The 20,579-nt window shown below is 43.9% G+C and overlaps 1 protein-coding gene across 1 annotated transcript in view; it reads left to right on the forward strand.

Moving 5' to 3' along the window:
- Positions 1-20,579, forward strand: part of LOC310772925 (dachshund homolog 1-like) — a gene marked incomplete at both ends in the record, with an annotated part of 121,443 nt that overhangs the window by 74,452 nt on the left and 26,412 nt on the right. The window contains 3 exons of the mRNA XM_083632872.1: positions 6,544-6,681; positions 18,871-19,029; positions 19,414-19,571. Of these exons, the coding sequence (XP_083488998.1) occupies positions 6,544-6,681; positions 18,871-19,029; positions 19,414-19,571 (455 nt within the window). The remainder of the gene's footprint in view (positions 1-6,543; positions 6,682-18,870; positions 19,030-19,413; positions 19,572-20,579) is intronic.

Here is a 20,579-nt window from a genome sequence, read left to right on the forward strand (position 1 = left end):
ACGTCATTGGCAGTGAACGTGTTAACCTGTGCCGATTGTGCATTTGAACCCGTGCTCATGTTTGCTTTTTAACCTGTAAATTGGTCATTAATTCAGTCTACTGACTGCTATGTGCCAAATAAAGTATACTGCTGCTACTACTACTACTACTACTACTGTACCTATTCACTGATTCACTCATATACCAAAATTCACTTTGAATTGAAAAATGTCGCTTCTTGTGTCAAATATTGATATGCGATTAAAATGCGATTAATTACAAAGCATCTAATTAATTAGATACAAAAATGTAATCGAGTCCCACCACTAATATATATATATATATATATATAGAGAGAGAGAGAGAGAGAGAGAGAGAGAAAGAGAGAGAGAGAGTGAGAGTTTTGGTCCAAGGGAAATGTTCTATGGTCTCTCATGATTCTAAATGTAGCTGAATCGCTTGGTTTGACAAAGTAAAACTATTTTTTCAATCAGAATCGAGTATTCAACAAAGCCAAACAACAATCAAAGTCATAATTTCTCCGTCCCTTTGGCCTTGAGGGGCCATTTGACACAGGACCGCCGGTCAAGATGGCGGCCGTCAGGCTCGCCCCAGTACAAGCTATGCTCCTGTGTCTTATACTCCTGTCTACGTTGTGTTATAATGTGTCATGTATAATCCAATACACCCGATGGGAGCTACTAAACCTCAGACAAAATACACATGGAGTTCTGGGACCATCGGCGTTCCTACCTGAGGAAATATTATCCTTTAACCTTCTACGTGGCCACCCAACGCCATGGCTAACATCTGCCGGGAAACGGAGCAGGTGCTCTGGGATCCTCTCAAGGTTCAGACGGCGCCCATACCGACCACCACCTCCAGCTCTCCTGCTATCTAACGTCAGATCCCTCCGATACAAAATGGATGAATTACAACTTCTAGTACAATCTAACAAAGACTACAGCGACTGCTCTGCCATCTGCATGACTGAGACCTGGTTGGATCAAACAGTGCCCGACCAAGCGGTAACGCTTCCAGGATTTACACTCCACCGAGCCGACAGGTTAGCTAACCTGTCGCTCAAATCCAAAGCTGGAGGCATCTGTTTTATGATCAACCATCGCTGGTGTACGAATACATCTCTGTCAAATGCAGACCAACATACCTCCCCAGAGAATTTGCATCAATTATCTTAATCTGTGTTTACATTCCCCCAGAGGCTAACGCTAACTCCACCATGAGCCAATTAGCCAGCTACATATCATCTGTTGAAAACTCTCATCCCGACGCAGCAGTAATTGTGTTGGGCGACTTCAATCACACCAACCTGTCCTCTGAGCTACCGAACTACCACCAACAGGTAACCTGCCCAAGCAGAGGGAACAACACACTGGACCACTGCTACACCACATTCAAGCAGGCTTACCGTGTCTTTCCAAGAGCTCCGTTGGGCAAGTCCGACCACGCAATGCTGTTGCTCATTCCAACATACAAACAAAAACTTAAATCCATCAAGCCAACGATAAAATCCGTCAGGTCCTGGTCCACAGACGCCACTGAGAAGCTGCGAGCCTACTTTGAGTGCACTGATTGGGATGTATTCCATGCAGCTGGCGACCTTCACGAGTACACCGACACAGTGACGTCATACATCCACTTCTGCGAACAACTATGCATCCCAACAAAAACAGTCAAAATCTTCAACAACAATAAACCCTGGTTCAACAAAGAAATCCAACAACTTAGAAAAGATAAAAACAACGCCTACAAAACAGGAATAAAAGAACATTACAAGGCTGCAAAATATAAACTAAGGACTGCAATAAGGAAAGCCAAATCCAACTATGCCGCCAAATTAGAACAACAAATCACAACCAATGACACAAGAACCATCTGGAAACTAGAACGACCGCAACGCGGACTTATGCCTCCGCCATTAGTTCATTCTGGAGTCCAAATCGCCATTTGAGGCAAATTGGAAGAAATTCCGTCAAGGCGCACCTGTGATGTTGCGTTAACAAGCTTGAAAATGGCGTTCGAGAGCTCACCTTGACCTTTGACCTTTGACCACCAAAATCTAATCAGATCATCCTTGAGTCCAAGTCGATGTTTGAGACAAGTTTGATTAAATTCCGTCAAAGCATTCCTGAGATATCACGTTAACAAGCTTGAAAATGGCGTTTGAGAAGTCACAGTGACCTTGACCTTTGACTTTTGACCACCAAAATCAAATCAGTTCATCCTTGAGTCTAAGTAGATGTTTGAGGCAAATTTGATGAAATTCCGTCAAGGTATTCATGAGATATCGCGTTAACAAGCTGGAAAATGGCGTTTGAGAGGTCACAGTGACCTTGACCTTTGACCACCAAAATCTAATCAGTTCATCCTTGAGTCCAAGTCGATGTTTGAGACAAGTTTGATTAAATTCCGTCAAGGCATTCCTGAGATATCGTGTTAACAAGCTTGAAAATGGCGTTCGAGGGGTCACATTGACCTTGACCTTTGACCTTTGACCACCAAAATCTAATCAGTTCATCCTTGAGTCCAAGTCGATGTTTGAGACAAGTTTGATTAAATTCCGTCAAGGCATTCCTGAGATATCGCGTTAACAAGCTTGAAAATGGCGTTCGAGAGGTCACAGTGACCTTGACCTTTGACCTTTGACCACCAAAATCTAATCAGTTCATCCTTGAGTCCAAGTCGATGTTTGAGACAAGTTTGATTAAATTCCGTCAAGGCATTCCTGAGATATCGCGTTAACAAGCTTGAAAATGGCGTTCGAGAGGTCACAGTGACCTTGACCTTTGACCTTTGACCACCAAAATCTAATCAGTTGATCCTTGAGTCCAAGTCGATGTTTGAGACAAGTTAGATTAAATTCCGTCAAGGCATTCCTGAGATATCGCGTTAACAAGCTTGAAAATGGCGTTCGAGAGGTCACAGTGACCTTGACCTTTGACCTTGGACCACCAAAATCTAATCAGATCATCCTTGGGCCTAAGTGAATGTTTAAGGCGAATCTGATGAAATTTCGTCAAGTTGTTCCTCAGATATCGCGTTAAACAAGCTTGAAAATGGCGTTCGAGAGGTCACAGTGACCTTGACCTTTGACCTTGGACCACCAAAATCTAATCAGATCATCCTTGGGCCTAAGTGAATGTTTAAGGCGAATCTGATGAAATTCCATCAAGGCGTTCCTCAGATATGGCGTTAACAAACATCCGTACGGACGGACGGACGGACATCCGTACGGACGGCCGGCCGTACGGACGGCCGGCCGTACGTACGGACGGACAACCCGGATCCATAATGCCTTCGGCCTGGCTTCGCCGGCGGAGGCATAAACACTTCAGGACATCACCAATTATAAAAAGAAACCTACCCCCATACCTGACAGTGACAATCAGCTCCCGGACAAACTCAACACCTTCTATACAAGATTTGAACAGTCACCACCCCCCTCCCCCCTCCACCCCCTCCTTTTCACATCCAGGAGGAAGAGGTGAGGACCACCTTCCAAAGGCTCAAGAAAAACAAAGCAGCAGGCCCAGATAACATCAGTCCATCTGTACTACACCACTGTGCTGCAGAACTGGCCCCCCTCTTCACCAGCATTTTTAATTCCTCCCTCCGTAAATGTTCAGTCCCCCAGTGTTTCAAACAGTCCACCATTATCCCCGTACCGAAATCCAACAACATATCATGCCTCAACGACTACAGACCAATTGCCCTCACATCCGTAGCCATGAAATCATTTGAACGCATCATTCTCACCCACCTCAAAACCAGCACCACCCTCCTCATGGATCCACATCAATTTGCATACAGAACTAACAGCTCAGTAGAAGACACAGTCAACATAGGCATCCATCAACTCCTGCAACACCTGGATACCCCCAACACCTACGCCCGCATTCTCTTCATGGACTTCAGCTCTGCTTTTAACACAATCAACCCAGCCAAACTCATCAATAAGCTACTGGATATGAACACTGACCCCTGCATCTGCCACTGGATCCATAGCTTCCTCTCCAACAGACAACAGAAGGTAAAAATCAACAACATCACATCTCACCCTCTGTACCTCAGCACAGGAGCCCCCCAAGGCTGCGTCCTTTCATCCTGGCTATTCTCTCTATACACCAACCTGCTCATATCCCACTACAACTCCGTCAACATCTACAAATACGCAGACGATACAACCATCATAGGCCTCATCACAGACAATAATGAAACTGAATACCGTGCACAGATCAACCAAACAGTTACCTGGTGCACAGACAATAACCTCCTACTCAACTCATCCAAAACCCAATAACTCATCATCGACTTCAGACGCCAGCCACACCCCAAAACCCCCATACTCATCTCCGACAAACCAATAAGCACCATGTACTCATTCAAATTTCTTGGCACTCACATAAGTAATAACCTCAAATGGAAAACCAACACAGACCACATCTACAAAAAAGCCAATCAGAGACTCTTCTTCCTCCGTCAGCTCAAAAAATTCAGAATAAGAAAACATCTCCTGCTCCGGTTCTACCTGGCCATCATACAAAGCATCCTCACCTTCTCCATAACAGTTTGGTACAGCAGTCTGGACACTCACTCCAAAAACAAACTACAGAGAATCATCAATAAATCCTCCAAAATAATCCACACCCCCCTTCCGTCACTTGAATCACTCCACCGCCAAAGGACAATAAATAGAGCTAAAAAAATCATTTCTGACCCCACTCACCCAGCACACCTCATCTTCCAGCTGTTGCCCTCCGGGAGGCGGGCCCACCAAGCAACCAGTTTTAAAAACAGTTTCTTCCCCACTGCTATAAGGACACTGAACTCTATATAACAACCCCCATATCACTGCTGCTATGACTGTATTGTGTACTGTTATTGTGTTTTATGTATGTATTATGATGTTTAATGTTGGACCACTGCTTACGTATGAACTGTACTGAAAACAAATTCCACCAGCCTGGCTGTGTGGTCATTAAATAATCTAATCTAATCTAATCTAAGGACAACACAGTGATTCAGTGCCTCAACGAAGTAAAACTCTTTTTATAAGCATTTTACAAAATGTCTATTGAAAATAAATGGCGGATACAAATCTCTGGTACAGTGCTGAAGCAGGAAGTAGGCGGTCAATTTGCCTCTCTACCCCATGTTGAGAACCACTGATTTAAAGACTAAACCAATCAGATGGGTCAGTAAGGAACTGATCAGTTCAGGCAGAAACACAGATAAATTAACCGCCTATTCAATTCTAATGAATATCATCGTTATTAAATATATAATATATAATGTAAATAAATATATAAATGTAATAATATCAGCAGTTTTTTAAGTCTCTCAGGATGGTCAAAATTTCTCTCTGTTTTTCCTCTCCATCCAAGGTGTTTAACGAGCCAAGGGGGTCGCTGTCGTTAGCAGGAGTCCCTCGTTAATACTAATTTAATTAATTAGAGGAGGCAATTAATTGGGCCAAGTGGCTGCAGCTTGATCCACCGCTTCAGGGAGAGAGAGACAGAGGAAGAAATGGTGAACCTGACAAAAGACAAACGATAGAAAGGAAAATGAAAGAAAGACAAATCTGTGATGTCTGGAGGGAGAGAGTGAAACCTCCTGAGAGAGAGACAGATAGACAGACAGACAGACAGAGAGAGAGAGAGGGGGATGGGGGAGAGAGACAGAGGGAGAGAGGGAGAGGGGTAGAGAGACACTCAGTTACTGGAGACTTGATTTGAAGGAGGTTTTTGCTCCCAGTGTTATTAATTATTAACCAACAAGTTCAGGAAAGCCTCTTCCTCCTCCTGCCTAAAACACAAGTGGGAAATATACTGAGAATATATTACCATATATCCAAAAAGATTAAGTATATGCAGTTGAAAATAAGGACAATTCAAAAGTATTAAAATATTAGATATATTATGTAACACGTGTATTCTTTATTATTATCATTTGATTACGGAAAGATTTTTTCATAATGTATATTATAGATATGCAATTTTTTCCATGGCGCTGGGCCAGCAGGCCCCACTGGGATCAGAAGATGGAAAAGTCAGTCAGTCAGTCAGTCATGGGTGTTTAGTAAGTTTAGTGGTAAAAGGGGTCATAGCTAGGGATAGGAAGGTGGTATAGACAGTCAGGATTCGAGGGGTTAATATAAAAAATATTGTTACAATATGGAGATGGATGCATTTATTCCATTTAAATAATTAGTATAGTATAGGGGCCACAATTGGCCGATAGGTGGAATAGTGGACCATGAACAGAAACCTCAAGTGCAGTCATGTTACTCTGGTGGGATCTGGCCTCACTCCTTCAGTCTAGAGCACAGCACAACTAACAGCTAGCTAGCTTCCACGTTAGCTAGCCCAGCCAACAACAGGTTGTATCCTGTCTCTACAATAGCTTATTTAGAAGTTAACTCTTTATGATCTCTCATCTTATTTATTCACTTGATATTGTTTAATAATGAGAAACATTCTAACCAGCTATGTTGTATGCAACTTCCTGTTGATATTTGTAACATGGGTGTGACTTCCTGTCAGGCCTGACGGCGGCGGCCATGGCCGAGGCGGTGAAGCTGCAGAAGATGAGGATGATGATGGGTTTCCACGGCAACAGCGATCTCCATCGGCAACACAACGGCGTTGAGTCGGAGAACGACGAGCTCAACTCCAATGCAGGTTACCATGACAACCAGTTTAAACCCACCGGCCACCCGCCCGCGGTGTAGTTTGCATAACGCTGTTTAGACGGCTGTGAAATCAAAGCATCTGAAAGCTACGGTTTTTCACCGTTTTAAACAAAATGCGTGAAGTTGTACACCAGGTTATGAGTTATTGAGGTAAACGTTATTATCACTAGATGTTTTGTTTTAACTTAATGTTAACGCACACGCACGCACGCACGCGCACGCGCACGCACACGCACACACACACACACACACACACACACACACACACACACACACAGAGGAGCGTGCCACAACTCCAGCACACCTCTCATGATTTCATCCCAACATAGAGTACTGCAGGAATGAGTCCAGAAGTAGCACTTCTGGTTCGTAGGGGGGAAAGTGAATGGGATTTTTGTATGGGGACTTTGGTTAAACTAGGCATCTCGCGCTACGCGCGCGCTCGATTCCTAGAGCGTGGCCTCGCCCGCCCTGCACTTTGCATACACAGCTTGGTTGCTGCGTGGCCTCGCCCGCAGCTTGGCTGCTGTGTGTCACTCGGGCAATTGTGATGTCACTGATGATGTCATAGAAATTGTGACATCATTGTCTATGACATCATCAGTGATGTCACTCGAGCAATTGTGTTTTTTTGTTAGGGCCCATTCAGATACAATCTGTCGCTCGCATCTGTACGCCTTGAGTCTCTATCCCTGAAGCCTAAGGATCAAGTCAGAAATCTTGGAGTTATTATTGATTCCGATCTCAACTTTAACTCCCACATTAAGTCAATTAGAAAATCTGCTTTTTATCATCTTAAAAATATAGCAAGAATTAGGGGATACATGTCCAGACAGGATCTAGAAAAACTAATTCACGCCTTCATTTATAGTAGGTTAGACTATTGCAATAGCCTTTTTTCTGGTCTCTCCAAAAAAGAACTTAGGCAACTTCAACTCATTCAGAATGCTGCTGCTAGAGTTCTAACGAAGACTAAGAAAGCTGATCATATCACTCCAGTTCTTAAGTCCTTACACTGGTTGCCAGTGTGTTATAGAATAGATTTTAAAATACTGTTATTAGTCTATAAATCACTTAATGGCCTAGGCCCAAAATACATAGCTGAATTGCTCCCACGCTACGAACCGTCTAGAACTCTTAGGTCAACAGGGTCCAGCTTATTAAAGGAGAATTTCGGTTTTTTACACCACGCAAACAAGCTGGCCTCATTTCCAGCTTAAAATATGTTTTCTACCCACAAATACTTTTGGGTTCATTCGGATCCCCACAGAAGATTTGTCGCACCGAGTACACTCCTCAAACACTCAAACAGGCTAGAACGGGAGCCTGCGGGGCATGCTGCACGCGCTCTGTAAATTACACTTTTTCGGTCACATCGCGGTTCATTCTGGTTGTACATATGTGACACCGGCGGTCGGAAGGTACCGTAATTCGGCCGAGGGAGATCTGTGCAGCAGAGCTCAAAAGTATTTTCTTGAAAAAATGTGGTTTTGCTTTTTTTCAATAGTACAAAATATATTATTTGAACTATCCATTCCACATAAAATGGAGTCGTTTTAGAATCAGTAAATAGGTATATTTAGCGATTTAAAAAATCAAGATTTCAGGCTTGAGTCGCATAGCTGAGGTTTTTTTTTCATTAATTTGCATGCGGCGTTTCACTGGCTAAGTCTGCTATTGTTCCGAGTTTCGGCCAATGAGGCCACATCAATAGAATTCAGCGTGTTGCATGGGGGCGGGGTGCAAAGCTCTGTTTACAAGTCTGAGATTAGGGGAAAATCTGAGCTGGCGTTACGCTGATGGATTGGATTATAAGAAGATTCTTTAAACGTTATCTGCGAGTGTGGTCCGGCGCAGAACGCAGCACAACACACAACATTATGGGACTTTTACTAATAGCCTAATGGCTATTGCTGCATGTAGCCTAATGGCTACATGCAGCAGTGTGGGAGCTCTGGAAACCTGGAAAATCTTCCTGGATTTTCCTCCTCGATGAGTTTGTATTTAATCATGAGCCCTAACGTTACGTTTTGTTTCTGTTTTAGGACTGTGCGAACATATAGTTATGGATAGATGTGTGTTTTAGCCATAGATTGTATAATGTTTTAGCACGTTTTGACGTGTGGAGTAGTCGAAGAGTACACAAAGAAAGAAGCGAGTGTTAGCTCCGCGCTGCTGTGTGTGTGTGTGTGTGTGTGTGTGTGTGTGTTTTATTTTTGTTCAGCAGCTCCTGTCTCTTATCAAATCTTTATTCATATTATATCCTATTATTATTATTATATAAATGAAACCTTTATTGCCCCTCAGGGAATTTTCTCTGCACAAGGAGCCCAAAAAGAACATAATAGGCACACATGTAATAATAATTACAATAATCCAGATAAGAAGTGATAAAAGCATGGATACCTCAAAATTAGACCGTGCGTACCCCATTTGATAAGATTTTTGCTTTCAGATGTTTTATTACAGAAAGTTTATGAAACCCATCACCTAAACAGTAGGCTATTACATTCTATCATTGTCTTACTTGTGGCCTGTGTCCCAGTGTGTCAGAGTGACAGTGATCAGCTGTGGGGAGTGGTTAATTTAAATGAGGAGGCATTGTTCACTCCCCCTTGGCTGGCTGTCCCAGGTGTGAAAAACTTCTCAAACTTTGAGGGCTTTTTTCTCAGTTCCTGCTTCCCAGAGTGTGAACAATCAAATAAGCATATCTCCTTCATTTTTTTTCAGATTACAATGTGTGACACATCATTTGAAAGCTTACAGTCTGCCATTTCAGAATCTGTAAAAATCAGAAAAATGCCCTCAGCCTAATTGAGGGTCAAAAGGCCAGCTGGTGTCACATATAATTATTTAGCTAATAGCTAGAAGCTAAGCTAACACCAACACAACAGTCAACGTTGATCTGCCCCGGATGCGTGATTTCTAACCCCACATAGGATAAGCAATAACCACGCCCTGTGGCGCTGGGATTGGCCAGGAGCAACACTGGAGGGCACGCAGCCCAGCGATTTCATGAACAAACTGAATAGCTCTTGAGAACGGACAGCGATTTCGAGAGTGGACATTGAAATGAATTATGGTCACCTACCTTCCTTAGCATAGTAATAATAATAATAATAATAATAATAATAATAAGTATAATAATTGTAATCTACACAATGTACACAATCTACAAAAACATGCAATAATATAAAGGGTATTGTGTTCACGTTCATAGCTCATATAATATAATGTATCATATCGTTAATTTCAAGCTCAATTCTTACCCAGAGAAAAGGTACAGCACTGAAAATGTAACAAGCAATAGTTTTTTAAACATCTTTATTTTAAAAGATGAAAAACCCCAGGTGCTTTAGTCCCAAGCTTCAATGCTGCTGGCCAATCCCAGCGCCACAGGGCGTGGTTATTGCTTATCCTATGTGGGGTTAGAAATCACGCGCCCCGGATGGGGTTACAGTGCTCATCTTCTTCTGTGGTTTCTCTTCTTACCACACTTCTTCAGAGAAACCACAGAAGAAGAAGATGAGCACTGTAACCGCATCCGGGGCAGATCGGAGCCGACTCTTTTGTTGTTGTTAGCTTAGCTTCTAGCTATTAGCTAAATAATTATATTTACAACCAGAATGAACCGCGATGTGACCGAAAAAGTGTCATTTACAGAGCGCGTGCAGCATGCCCCGCAGGCTCCCGTTCTAGCCTGTTTGAGTGTTTGAGGAGTGTACTCGGTGCGACAAATCTTCTGTGGGGATCCGAATGAACCCAAAAGTATTTGTGGGTAGAAAACATCATATTTTAAGCTGGAAATGAGGACCGTGGTGTAAAAAACCGAAATTGTCCTTTAACTGTCCCTAGGATCAAATCAAATCATGGGAAGGCTGCATTTACCCACTATGCTTCTGCTAGCTGGAACAAATTGCCTGAAGACCTCAGATCTGCCCCAACCTTACTTACTTTTAAAAATAGACTAAAGACTTTTATGTTTACCGTCGCTTTTAACTGCTGACGGCTACTATGCAAACCCAATGAGTCCTCTATAAGTTTTTAGCTCTTTCTGCAACTGCTGCGCCTGTTGCTTAATGCACTTTTTATACTCTTTTTTAAAGTTTTGTTGTGATGCTTTTAAATGTCCATTTTATTCTCTTCTTTTCTTTTCTTTTCCTGTCAACCATTTTATGTGAAGCACTTTGAATTGCCTGTGTATAACATGTGCTATACAAATTGACTTGACTTGACACACACACACACACACACACACACACACACAGAGCTCTGCTCTTTCACTCTTCTCTTCTCTCATGAAGTGAGATCCGCGCACCCCAACGGACTACAGCCGGACTACTATACGTCTCGACGGATTGTGTCTGAATTCGGCCTTACACTCGAGCAGTTGTGACATCACTGACGATGTCACAATTTCTTATGACATCAGTTTGAATGTAACCAAAAACGTGACAAAAATGCAGAACCCACTTACTCCCTTTTATATAAAGGATGAATGAAATAAGGGTCTGTGGTAAAAGTTTATGAAACAGTTTGTGTTCAGCAAGGTAATCTGCACAAATGAGGAAAGCGTAAATGCATATTTTCAAGTGTTTCTGCATTTAGGCAGGGGGCACTGTTCCTGAAATGTCTGACATCACAAGAGGTCTGCCCTGGTATCTGTCACCGTTTTCACTCCATGGCTTTGCATCCCTGTGCAGAACGTTCTCCTCTTGTGACATCACAGGAATTGAATGACACCTTTTCCTCCATATTTCTGCCCTGGGGGCTGGCCTGTGATTCATTTATTTATTTTTGGGGGGATGGGGGGGGTATTTTCATAATAATAATGAGCCAAAAATCTAAATTACATTTTTATTTTTAACCTGCACCACATTCTTTAACTCTCAGGGCCATATCGTCGTACGGCGCTATCGTTTGCGCTGCTCTTATGCTATCTTCCCTGCGTCTTAAGCTATCGTCTGCCTCCACCATCCAGTTAAGCACAGACACAGGTGTAGGCGTGGCCCAGGCGTGTCCGTGCACCTCTTAGCCTATCATCTGCCTCCCGCAAGTGTCATTTTGCACTCACACCAAAATAGGCGCTCCAGCGCAATGTGTTAGAAAACATGGCCTTGGGTGCTCTAAATTTTAACGCCACCTAAAAGCAGGTCTTAGCGCAAAAGCCCCACTACGTACGCCTGAGCACAAACAGCATTCTCCGCGCAGTGCAGGAAATGCTCGCTTGGATACATTACGCACGCATGTCACTCTCTTTCCAACACACTCTTCCCTCCTCAGAATACCACGTTGATTTTCAACTATAGCCTACATTGCAGAAAAAAACACCTTGATTTAAAAATGAGAATTCTTTTGTCATGGTTTTGTGCCAAAAAGTGATTTGCTGCCAGAAACTGATTTCACTCTGTGGGACCGCGCACAGCGCTGCCTCTACCCACCTAGTCTCGCTGGCCAGCCTCCCCTCCCTACCGTCAGATGAGTCTGGCGGCGCAGGTCTCCATAGTGGGATTGCGATGGGCGGCGCTTGGCGGCAGTGCCCTTGGAAAATTGTTTCCAACAATCCAACTTGCCATTTTCAGCATGTAGCAACAAGCTACCGTGTAGGTTTCTGCCATTAGCTTGCTAGCTAGTTAGCGTTGTTGTTTTCACTGAGGCAGCAGGGCACTATTTACAGCAACACACAGGGAGGAGGGAGCGGAAGCCGCTCTGATTGACATGGTCGGAGCCAATGACAGAGCTTGTAATAAGCGGGGAGCAGACATCCGGCAGCGACTGAAAGAGTCGCTCCAATGGGGAGCAGCTGTAGAGCAGGGGAGGGCTTATCCCAGTTGCCTGTTTCCGTGAAGCCAGACGACTCTCATAGAAGGGAGGGGAGGTGCCGCGTCTATGTGCCGACAGGCCGCAGTGCCGATAGCCCACAAGCAGAACCAGCTGAGCGAGGCGGCGTGCAGCGTGTCGGTGGAGCTAACCTCTCCCAGCCCCCACGCCAAACCTAACCTCCCCCCATGGCTAAACCTAACCTCTCCCAGACCCTAACCCAAAACCTAACCTCTCCCACCCCCCACGCCTAAACCTAACCTCCCCCAGACCCTAACCCAAAACCTAACCTCTCCTACCCGCCACGCCTAAACCTAAGGTCGGCATTGTGGGTGGTTGGCATAGCGGGTGGACACCGGAGGGGAGGCTGGCCAGCGAGACTACTACCCACCCTGTGAGCCCACATTCTCCAGGGAGACCACCTCCAGGGGAGACCCCCCTGTGCCAAAAAGTGATTTGCGTTTTGAATTGGATTACCAGGGGAACGAGGGTCTGGTGCGGCGGGAGTCTGTGTGTAGCCCAGGGAGGGGTGCTTAAGTGTTGGTTGCGCAGGTTCGGCTAAGTGTGCCGGGTCCTGGAGGGGGGTCTCCCCGGAGAAGGTGGGAGCTGGGCCGGGTAGGCAGGCTGGGTGTTGGGGGTGGCTCGGTGCACTGGGTGTCTGGGGCCAGTCATGGGGCTCACAGGGTGGGTAGAGGCACTGAGGCAGCGCTGTGTGCGGTCCCGCGGAGCTAAATCAGTTTCTGGCAGCAAATCACTTTTTGGCACAACACCGGCCAGTAGGCTATACAGTAACCTCTCACCCTGTAATTGCACCATACAACAATAGCTTAACCAGGCCCGTAGCTACCATTGAGGACACCGAGGTCATGACCTCGGTATTTTCCACACCAATTCTTTTTTTTTTTTTTTAGAAAAATAGCCCCGGTCCCCAGATCTATTCATCTGTCATTGATGTTTTAATGCGGCTGATCGGAAATGCAACAATTTGCTTCCTCTCTGTGTGCTATAGAAGGAAGAGAGATAACTCACAACATTCAGATTTTGCATTGAGGCTAGATTGGGGCTAGACTTTGGGGACAGTTCTATTGAAGTGAATGGGTAAGTAACTCCCCTGTAAGTGATAGTTAGTGAAGTTAGTCACTGCACCTTGAATAAAGCAATTTTCCAGTGAATCGTGTGCTCCAGGATGCTTGGTTTGTCCATTGAACTTTTGTCGTGATACTGTCCTGTCCTGAGAGCACCGACCTCCTTTTGTGTAGGGGCTGACGTGCAAGAGACTCCTTTTGTATTGATATCCCCTGTAAGTGATGTTTGTGTAGATGGGCCATTGTATTTAATTGAGCAGTATTCTGCCATGTGACCTGTATGCAGAATATAAATTATATTATATGGGGAGACATTTATTTTTTGTATCATTTTAAAGCAACAGCACAGTAAAGAGGATATTAATCTAACATGATGTCTGTAGTTTTTTATAGATCTAGCCTCTTCATTTTGCTCTCAAAGTGCACCAGATTGAAGCATTTTACTTTAAAATTGACACATTTTTCTATCCGGGGGGCCACAGCCCCCCCTGGGCCCCCCACACCACGCTAAAATGACCTCGGTATTCCCCAAACCCTGACTACGGGCCTGAGCTTAACCCGAGTGGACAATTCTGATATAGGCTATTGACGACTTAACGACTAATTAGAGTAAGCGCATGCTTTGGGACATGGGGATATTCACTGCGTAACTGCGCGGCGGCCCTTTGGTGTGTTTCAAATGGATCGTTCCATCAGCATCAATTTTCGTTACGAATCCGAACTGGTTCGTCCTTCAATTCTCTCCCTCTCTCTTCCCTCTCTTGTTCTCTCCCCTCTCTCTCACTCTCTCTCACTCTGTCACTCTGCAAGAAAGAAGCTGCTGCCTGTCACAGACGTGATGGCGGTGATGCTGTGGCTTTTAAGGGGAGTGATCTCACACTTGTGAATACTGTTTTGGGCATACAGTAAACATGCCTATGGAGGTTTGCGCCGAGATGACGTGAAGAGCATCGGGCCGACACGCCCACAATTAGTGCTTTGCGTGGCGCTATTCCAGCGCAAAACCGGCGCTAACGCAAAATGACCACCTTTGCGACGATAGGGCCCTGAATGTCACCTCCACCCAGGTTTTAGTGAATTCTCTGATTGGTCGACACTACGCATAGTAATGCTTACACAAGAAAGAAAGCATGGCTGTTATAGTGTGTGTGTGTGTGTGTGTGTGTGTGAAGGACACACACCTGTCTTTACCTGTGACAGCTGCACGCTCTCTCTGTGTCCCTCACACATTTTCGATCTCACTGTCATTTATCTTAATTATAATCCAATTACAGAGAATTAGCCCAAATTGTCCACAGTGCTGCAGACACACACGTGCGCATGCACGCAGGCACACACACACACACACACACACACACATACATACATACATACACACACACACACACACACACACACACACACGCGCACTGCTCTGTCTCTCTCTCTGCTGGCAGGGGAGAGTAAAGTTGTCAGAGAAAATGCCAAACCTGGCAGATGGTACACAATACACACACACACACACACCTTGTCTCAAGGTGGCGGTGCAGTAACGTTACGTCAATTCTTTCCCCAATGGTCATTGCTCCACCCCCTCTGCCAATCTGGGAGTGTAGAGTTGTAGACTAGCATATGCTTCCTCTGATACATGTGCAGTCACCAGCTGCTTCTTTTCACCTGACAGCAAGGAGTTTCACCAGCAGGATGTAGAGCGTGTGAGGATCACACAATTCCCTCCGCCTCCCGGGTTTGAAACTATATATATATATATATATATATATATATTAGGGATGGGCATTTCTAGCAAAAACACTATTCGAAATTCGCTGGCCAAATTCGAATTTAATTCGAAATTCGAAAATAAAAATAAAAATGTAAAAAAAATTAAAAATGTAATTTATCTTTTTTTTTTTTTTTTTTTTTTTTTTTGTGAGTGAAATGTTGCATTGTCTCCCCTGATTCTAAGTCTACGGCTTTATTAATTAATATAAAAAGCTTCTGCTGTGGATTTTTAGCTCAAACAAGCATTGCACCACTGAAGTAAAGAACATGTTACATGACATTGACATTTTCGAAAATAAAAAACAGTTTTGACAATCATGAGTGGTTCATTAAATATTTAGTAGGCTCAGGTCTGAGTGCCAAAGGGGTGCCAAAGTCACCCCCTCTCCCTCTTCATGGGATTTCATCCGCCATTCATTTTTCCATAAACCTTGCTTAAAATGCTTATAAAAATTGTTTTACTTGCTCACACCAAGCGATTTGACTATACTTAGAATCTCAAAAAAACTCAAAAACTCAGAAACTCAATTCACCCCCCCCCCCCCCCCCAATTTCGAATTTCAATAATAAAAGTCGACCTTGATAATAACAACGATTATTCGAAAATTCGAAATTCGATGCCCATCCCTAATATATATATATATATATATATATATATATATATATATATATATATATATATATATATATATATATATATATATATGTGTAATGGGTCTGACTCTGCGTTGTTGTGTTTAAATGAAATAATGGACACAGTTCCCCAGAGCTGTTTGAGCAATATTTCTGTATTGAGAAAGCACATTCAGAGGTTCTCAGTCAGTCACAATATTGGTGTGCTCTCACAGCATCTTTCCAGGAAAAGTCCAGGAACAAAGAGATACAACAGCATTTTCATAAAATAAAATAATACAAATAAATACATAAAGTGCAACTGTATAGATAAATAATTTGTACACTGTATTTTCCATCAAAATAATAAACTGCATAAACCCACATACCTGTATTGAGAAAGCACTTAGAGGTTCTCAGTCAGTCACAATATTGGTGTGCTCTCACAGCATCTGTGTAAAATAACAGTGAAATCACTACCTGTCTCATGCGCCATTCTCTCGAAAATAACGTAACGCTCTAACATGACGAGATTCACGGCGTCCATGTGACTCACAACAGCCTCAACACACTTCTCTACTTAGTAGATTTATTTATTTATTTACAAACCCTAAAACATACCAGTGTAGATGACTTTAGGAGTGTTCCTCACTAAGTTAACGTTATATTCACAACCAAAAACAATGAAAATACAGAGAGCAGAGCGTACCTTTCCAGGAAAAGTCCAGGAACAAAGAGGAAGTACAAAGTTGGCCAACGCGCGAGAACAGCCGTTTACAAAATAAAATACTCTGTGCGTTATGCTGTCGGCGATATATAATATAGCATCCAACTACTACATGTGTGTGTGTGTGTGTGTATGTATTATACATACCGTAAATTCCGGACTATAAGCCGCGGCTTTTTCCCCGTTTTTTGGGGTGTGGGTCTGTGTGGAAACACGCTGAACCCAAGTTTGGCTATGTTAAGCAGTTAATTTTGAATATATATTACTATGGTAATGACGGAGCAGGGGTAATCTGCTGTGTATGGGGCTGTTCACACATAACGTTAGCATTTTTCCGGATGAGCTGGGAAACTTCCTGTTAAAACTTGACTTAAACAAAAGTAAATAGCTTATTGATGCACATTGGAGAAAAAGGTATTTCAACGAACGAAGCAGCAAACCTTGTATCAAAATACTCGTGATGTTATATGGCGTGAAACTGTTACTCTAATGCATTACTCAAAATAAATATTAAGGTTACGTTACAATAAGGGTTTTATTTTGAAAGCACCAAAGCGGATGACGTACTTGTACATTCTGGCTGACTTGACGCCCGTGCAGTTCATGCTGCCAGATCCACATGACGATGCGTGCGTAGACCATTTTTAAAGGGGTGGGGAGTGGGGCGAGTACCCGAACAGCAGAAACGTTACTCGAGTACTGACGTTATGAACGAGTACTCGAGTACTCCCGCCCATCCTTAGCCAATATCTACTTGCCTAATACTTGCCTTGCCTGTGCCTTTTATCGAGGTAATAACTGGAATGGCCATTTTCAAAATTTTCAAAAAGTGAAAGGACACAGATAATAGTTTATAGTGGGACCTACCAAGCCTGCCCATTCACATCAATAGAACTGTCCCCAATGCAAAATTTGAACAGGTTTAGTTGCCAGTAACATGACAGTAAGAAAGGCAGATGTAGTGAGTAAAGATGGATGATTTAATCATTTTGCAAAGTGAATTTTAGGCCCTGGAACGAATGAAATGTGAGTTCACGTGACCGACTGGTTTACCAGGCTAGGAACCTTCTGTGATGACATGACAATTTATTAACTTTATCTGAATGGGTTTGATTTAGACACAAATCTGAAGAAAACAACTGAAAAGAACTTTAAAGGCACTATGTGTAAGATTCAGCACTACTAGATGTCCACAAAAGACTATTATATATCTAGAGAGGCATGTGAGGTATTGTGTTGAAAGCAGTGAAAGAAGCCACGCCCCCTCTCTGAGTTGTGAAAACAGGCTGATTGGCTGACGGAGTTGTCTGTCAAGGCAAGTACTTCCACCCACTGAAATGACTGTGCACAGCATGGAGTCCAGACAGAACTGCAGAGACAAAACAATGAGAGTTCTCATCCACATGGTTTTAACCAGGCTATAGTTTTGTTGCCATGTAGCATAATAACATGAATTGTTTGCCACTTGGCTTTTGACCCTTCACCTCACTGACGTCATCAGTTGATTGATCAACGATCCATTCATTTAGTGCCATCTTGTGGCAACAGATGCACTTTGCAGTGCTTTGCAATTAGTGACAAGCCTCACAACACAAACAGGCAGGAGGTCTGTGCGGCACGTCCTGTGTTTTCATCTGTTACTCTCATGATCAGCACTGATCTCGGGTCTACTCGGGTATTACACATAACATAGCTCCCTTCCCCATGGACATTATCCCACGGACACTTAAAGGACATTTACATGAACATTTTACATGGACATTATCCTACGGACACTTAAAGGACATTTACATGAACATTTTACATGGACATTATCCTACGGACACTATCCTCCCCCCTTCCCCATTATATATCACTTTAAAGGACTTTTACTTTGCACTTTATAATTTATAATTTGAGATTGTTTTCTGCTTGTTTCATCTTCTGCTCTTGCTGTGATCACTGCGATGCACAAAGACAAATTCCTCTCTTGTAATCTGATTACTCACTATGGCTATTAGAACTATCTTGAATGTTGAATAATGATAAACAGACCTGGACCCAGCTGGCCATAATACATGTGGACCCAAACATGTACGGGTCTCAGGTAGGGTCCTGTGTCCTAGGGTCCGAGTAGACCCGTGAAGAGCTATACTGTGTGGTTGATGCTCCCTGTTCTCTCTCTCTCCTCCAGGGGGCAGTGAGTGCTCCTGGGAGAAGGAGCAGCGCCTCCTGTCTCCTCCTCCGTCCTCTGTCATGGCTATAGCTCCTCCCCCTGGCTTAGTGGGCATAGCCACAGCATCTCTGCACCACTTCAACACACTACAGCAGCACAGTACGCTATTGGCCAACAGTAAGACATGCCGCCCTGCTCTGATTGGATAATGGGCTGATTGGAATATCACTTTCTGATTGACCCAATGTATACAGAAATACAGATATATACACTATACAGTATACACATATATAAACTACATGGTGCTGAACCTGTGTTCAGCACAATTCTGCTCACTCATAGACAGACACACACACACACACACACACACACACACACACACACACACACACACACACACTTCACATTCTTATAGGATTGATATAAACATGATATTTGTGTATGAAGTGTGATTGCCACCCCTGTATACAGATATATATACAACATACTATGTTCTACCTTTAGCCATCGTTTTACATATTTAATCCCAAACTGTCTCTCTCTCTCTGACTGTCTCCTCAGGTCTGTCAGACCTTCCTTTTATGGTCATGTCCCACCCCCTCCTCCCGGTCGGCCTGCCACCTGCCAGCGTTGCCATGGCGATGTGCCAGATGAGTCAGCTGAGCAGTTTGGCCAACATGACCACCGCGTCACAAGTTCAACACCCAGAGGAGAGCAAGGTGCCAGTTAGCTGACGAGGCTAACGCTAACGAAAAACACATTGGAAACACACTTCTTCTTCTTCTTTTCTAGTTGCTGAGTTATGCTGCATTCATGTGCTCCCCGGGAAGCACTTGAGTGGACCCTTTTCACAGCAACCGTTTTGAGGTGGTAAAAGCAGGAGGTAAAGCAAGTGTAACCAATGCCATTAATTATGGTTCCATTCCATTTAGGTGTTCCAGTACCAGGGCCCTCATTAATGTTGTTGGTTACACCTGTTTTACTTCCTGCTTTACCACCCAAAAGGTTGCTGTGAAAAGAGCCTATGGTGTCATGTCATAATTACAACTTCACAGCTGGGAAGTAGGAGCCTCCAAGGAGCACATGAAGGCAGCATTGTCGTGCATTCCTTTATAACTGGGAACTGGTAATCTTATGACTTCAAAGGTCATGAGCTGGGACGGTGACGTCACCAGAGCTGGTATTTCCCATTCCAAACTCGTAGGAGCCTCAGCAGCCCCGACCTCAAAAATCCAAGATGGCTGCGCCGCGTAACAACAGTAGTTATAATCGTAGTAATGTTGTTTAGCACTTCTGTTTTGTTTGTGTCTCATTAAATCAGCTGTACACACAGCACTGCCTAACTTCTATCTGTGTGGACCTGATGCTGCAGTGTTTGTATGCGCGAAATGCCATGTTATCAACTGTTATTGCTAACAATGGCTAGCCTGGCTAGCGACTGGATCTGACCAATGAACAGTGAACTTCCCAGCTCAAGTTTTCTGCAAATGGAACGCTAACAGGACCTGACCTGGGCCGGCCACACCGCCACTGTTGTCAAAAAGGCCCAACAGCGACTACACGGACTCAGGCGCCTGAAGAAATTCGGGCTGAGGAAAGAAATCCTCTGGGACTTCTACAGAGGCACCATTGAAAGCCTGCTGACAGGCGGCTTCACCGCCTGGTACGGGAACTGTACCACCATGGACCGCAGAGCGCTACGGAGGGTGAGGCGCGCGGCCCAGCAC

This window comes from Poromitra crassiceps (assembly GCF_964638095.1).
Source record: "Poromitra crassiceps genome assembly, chromosome: 1".
NCBI classification, from domain to species: Eukaryota; Metazoa; Chordata; class Actinopteri; order Beryciformes; family Melamphaidae; genus Poromitra; species Poromitra crassiceps.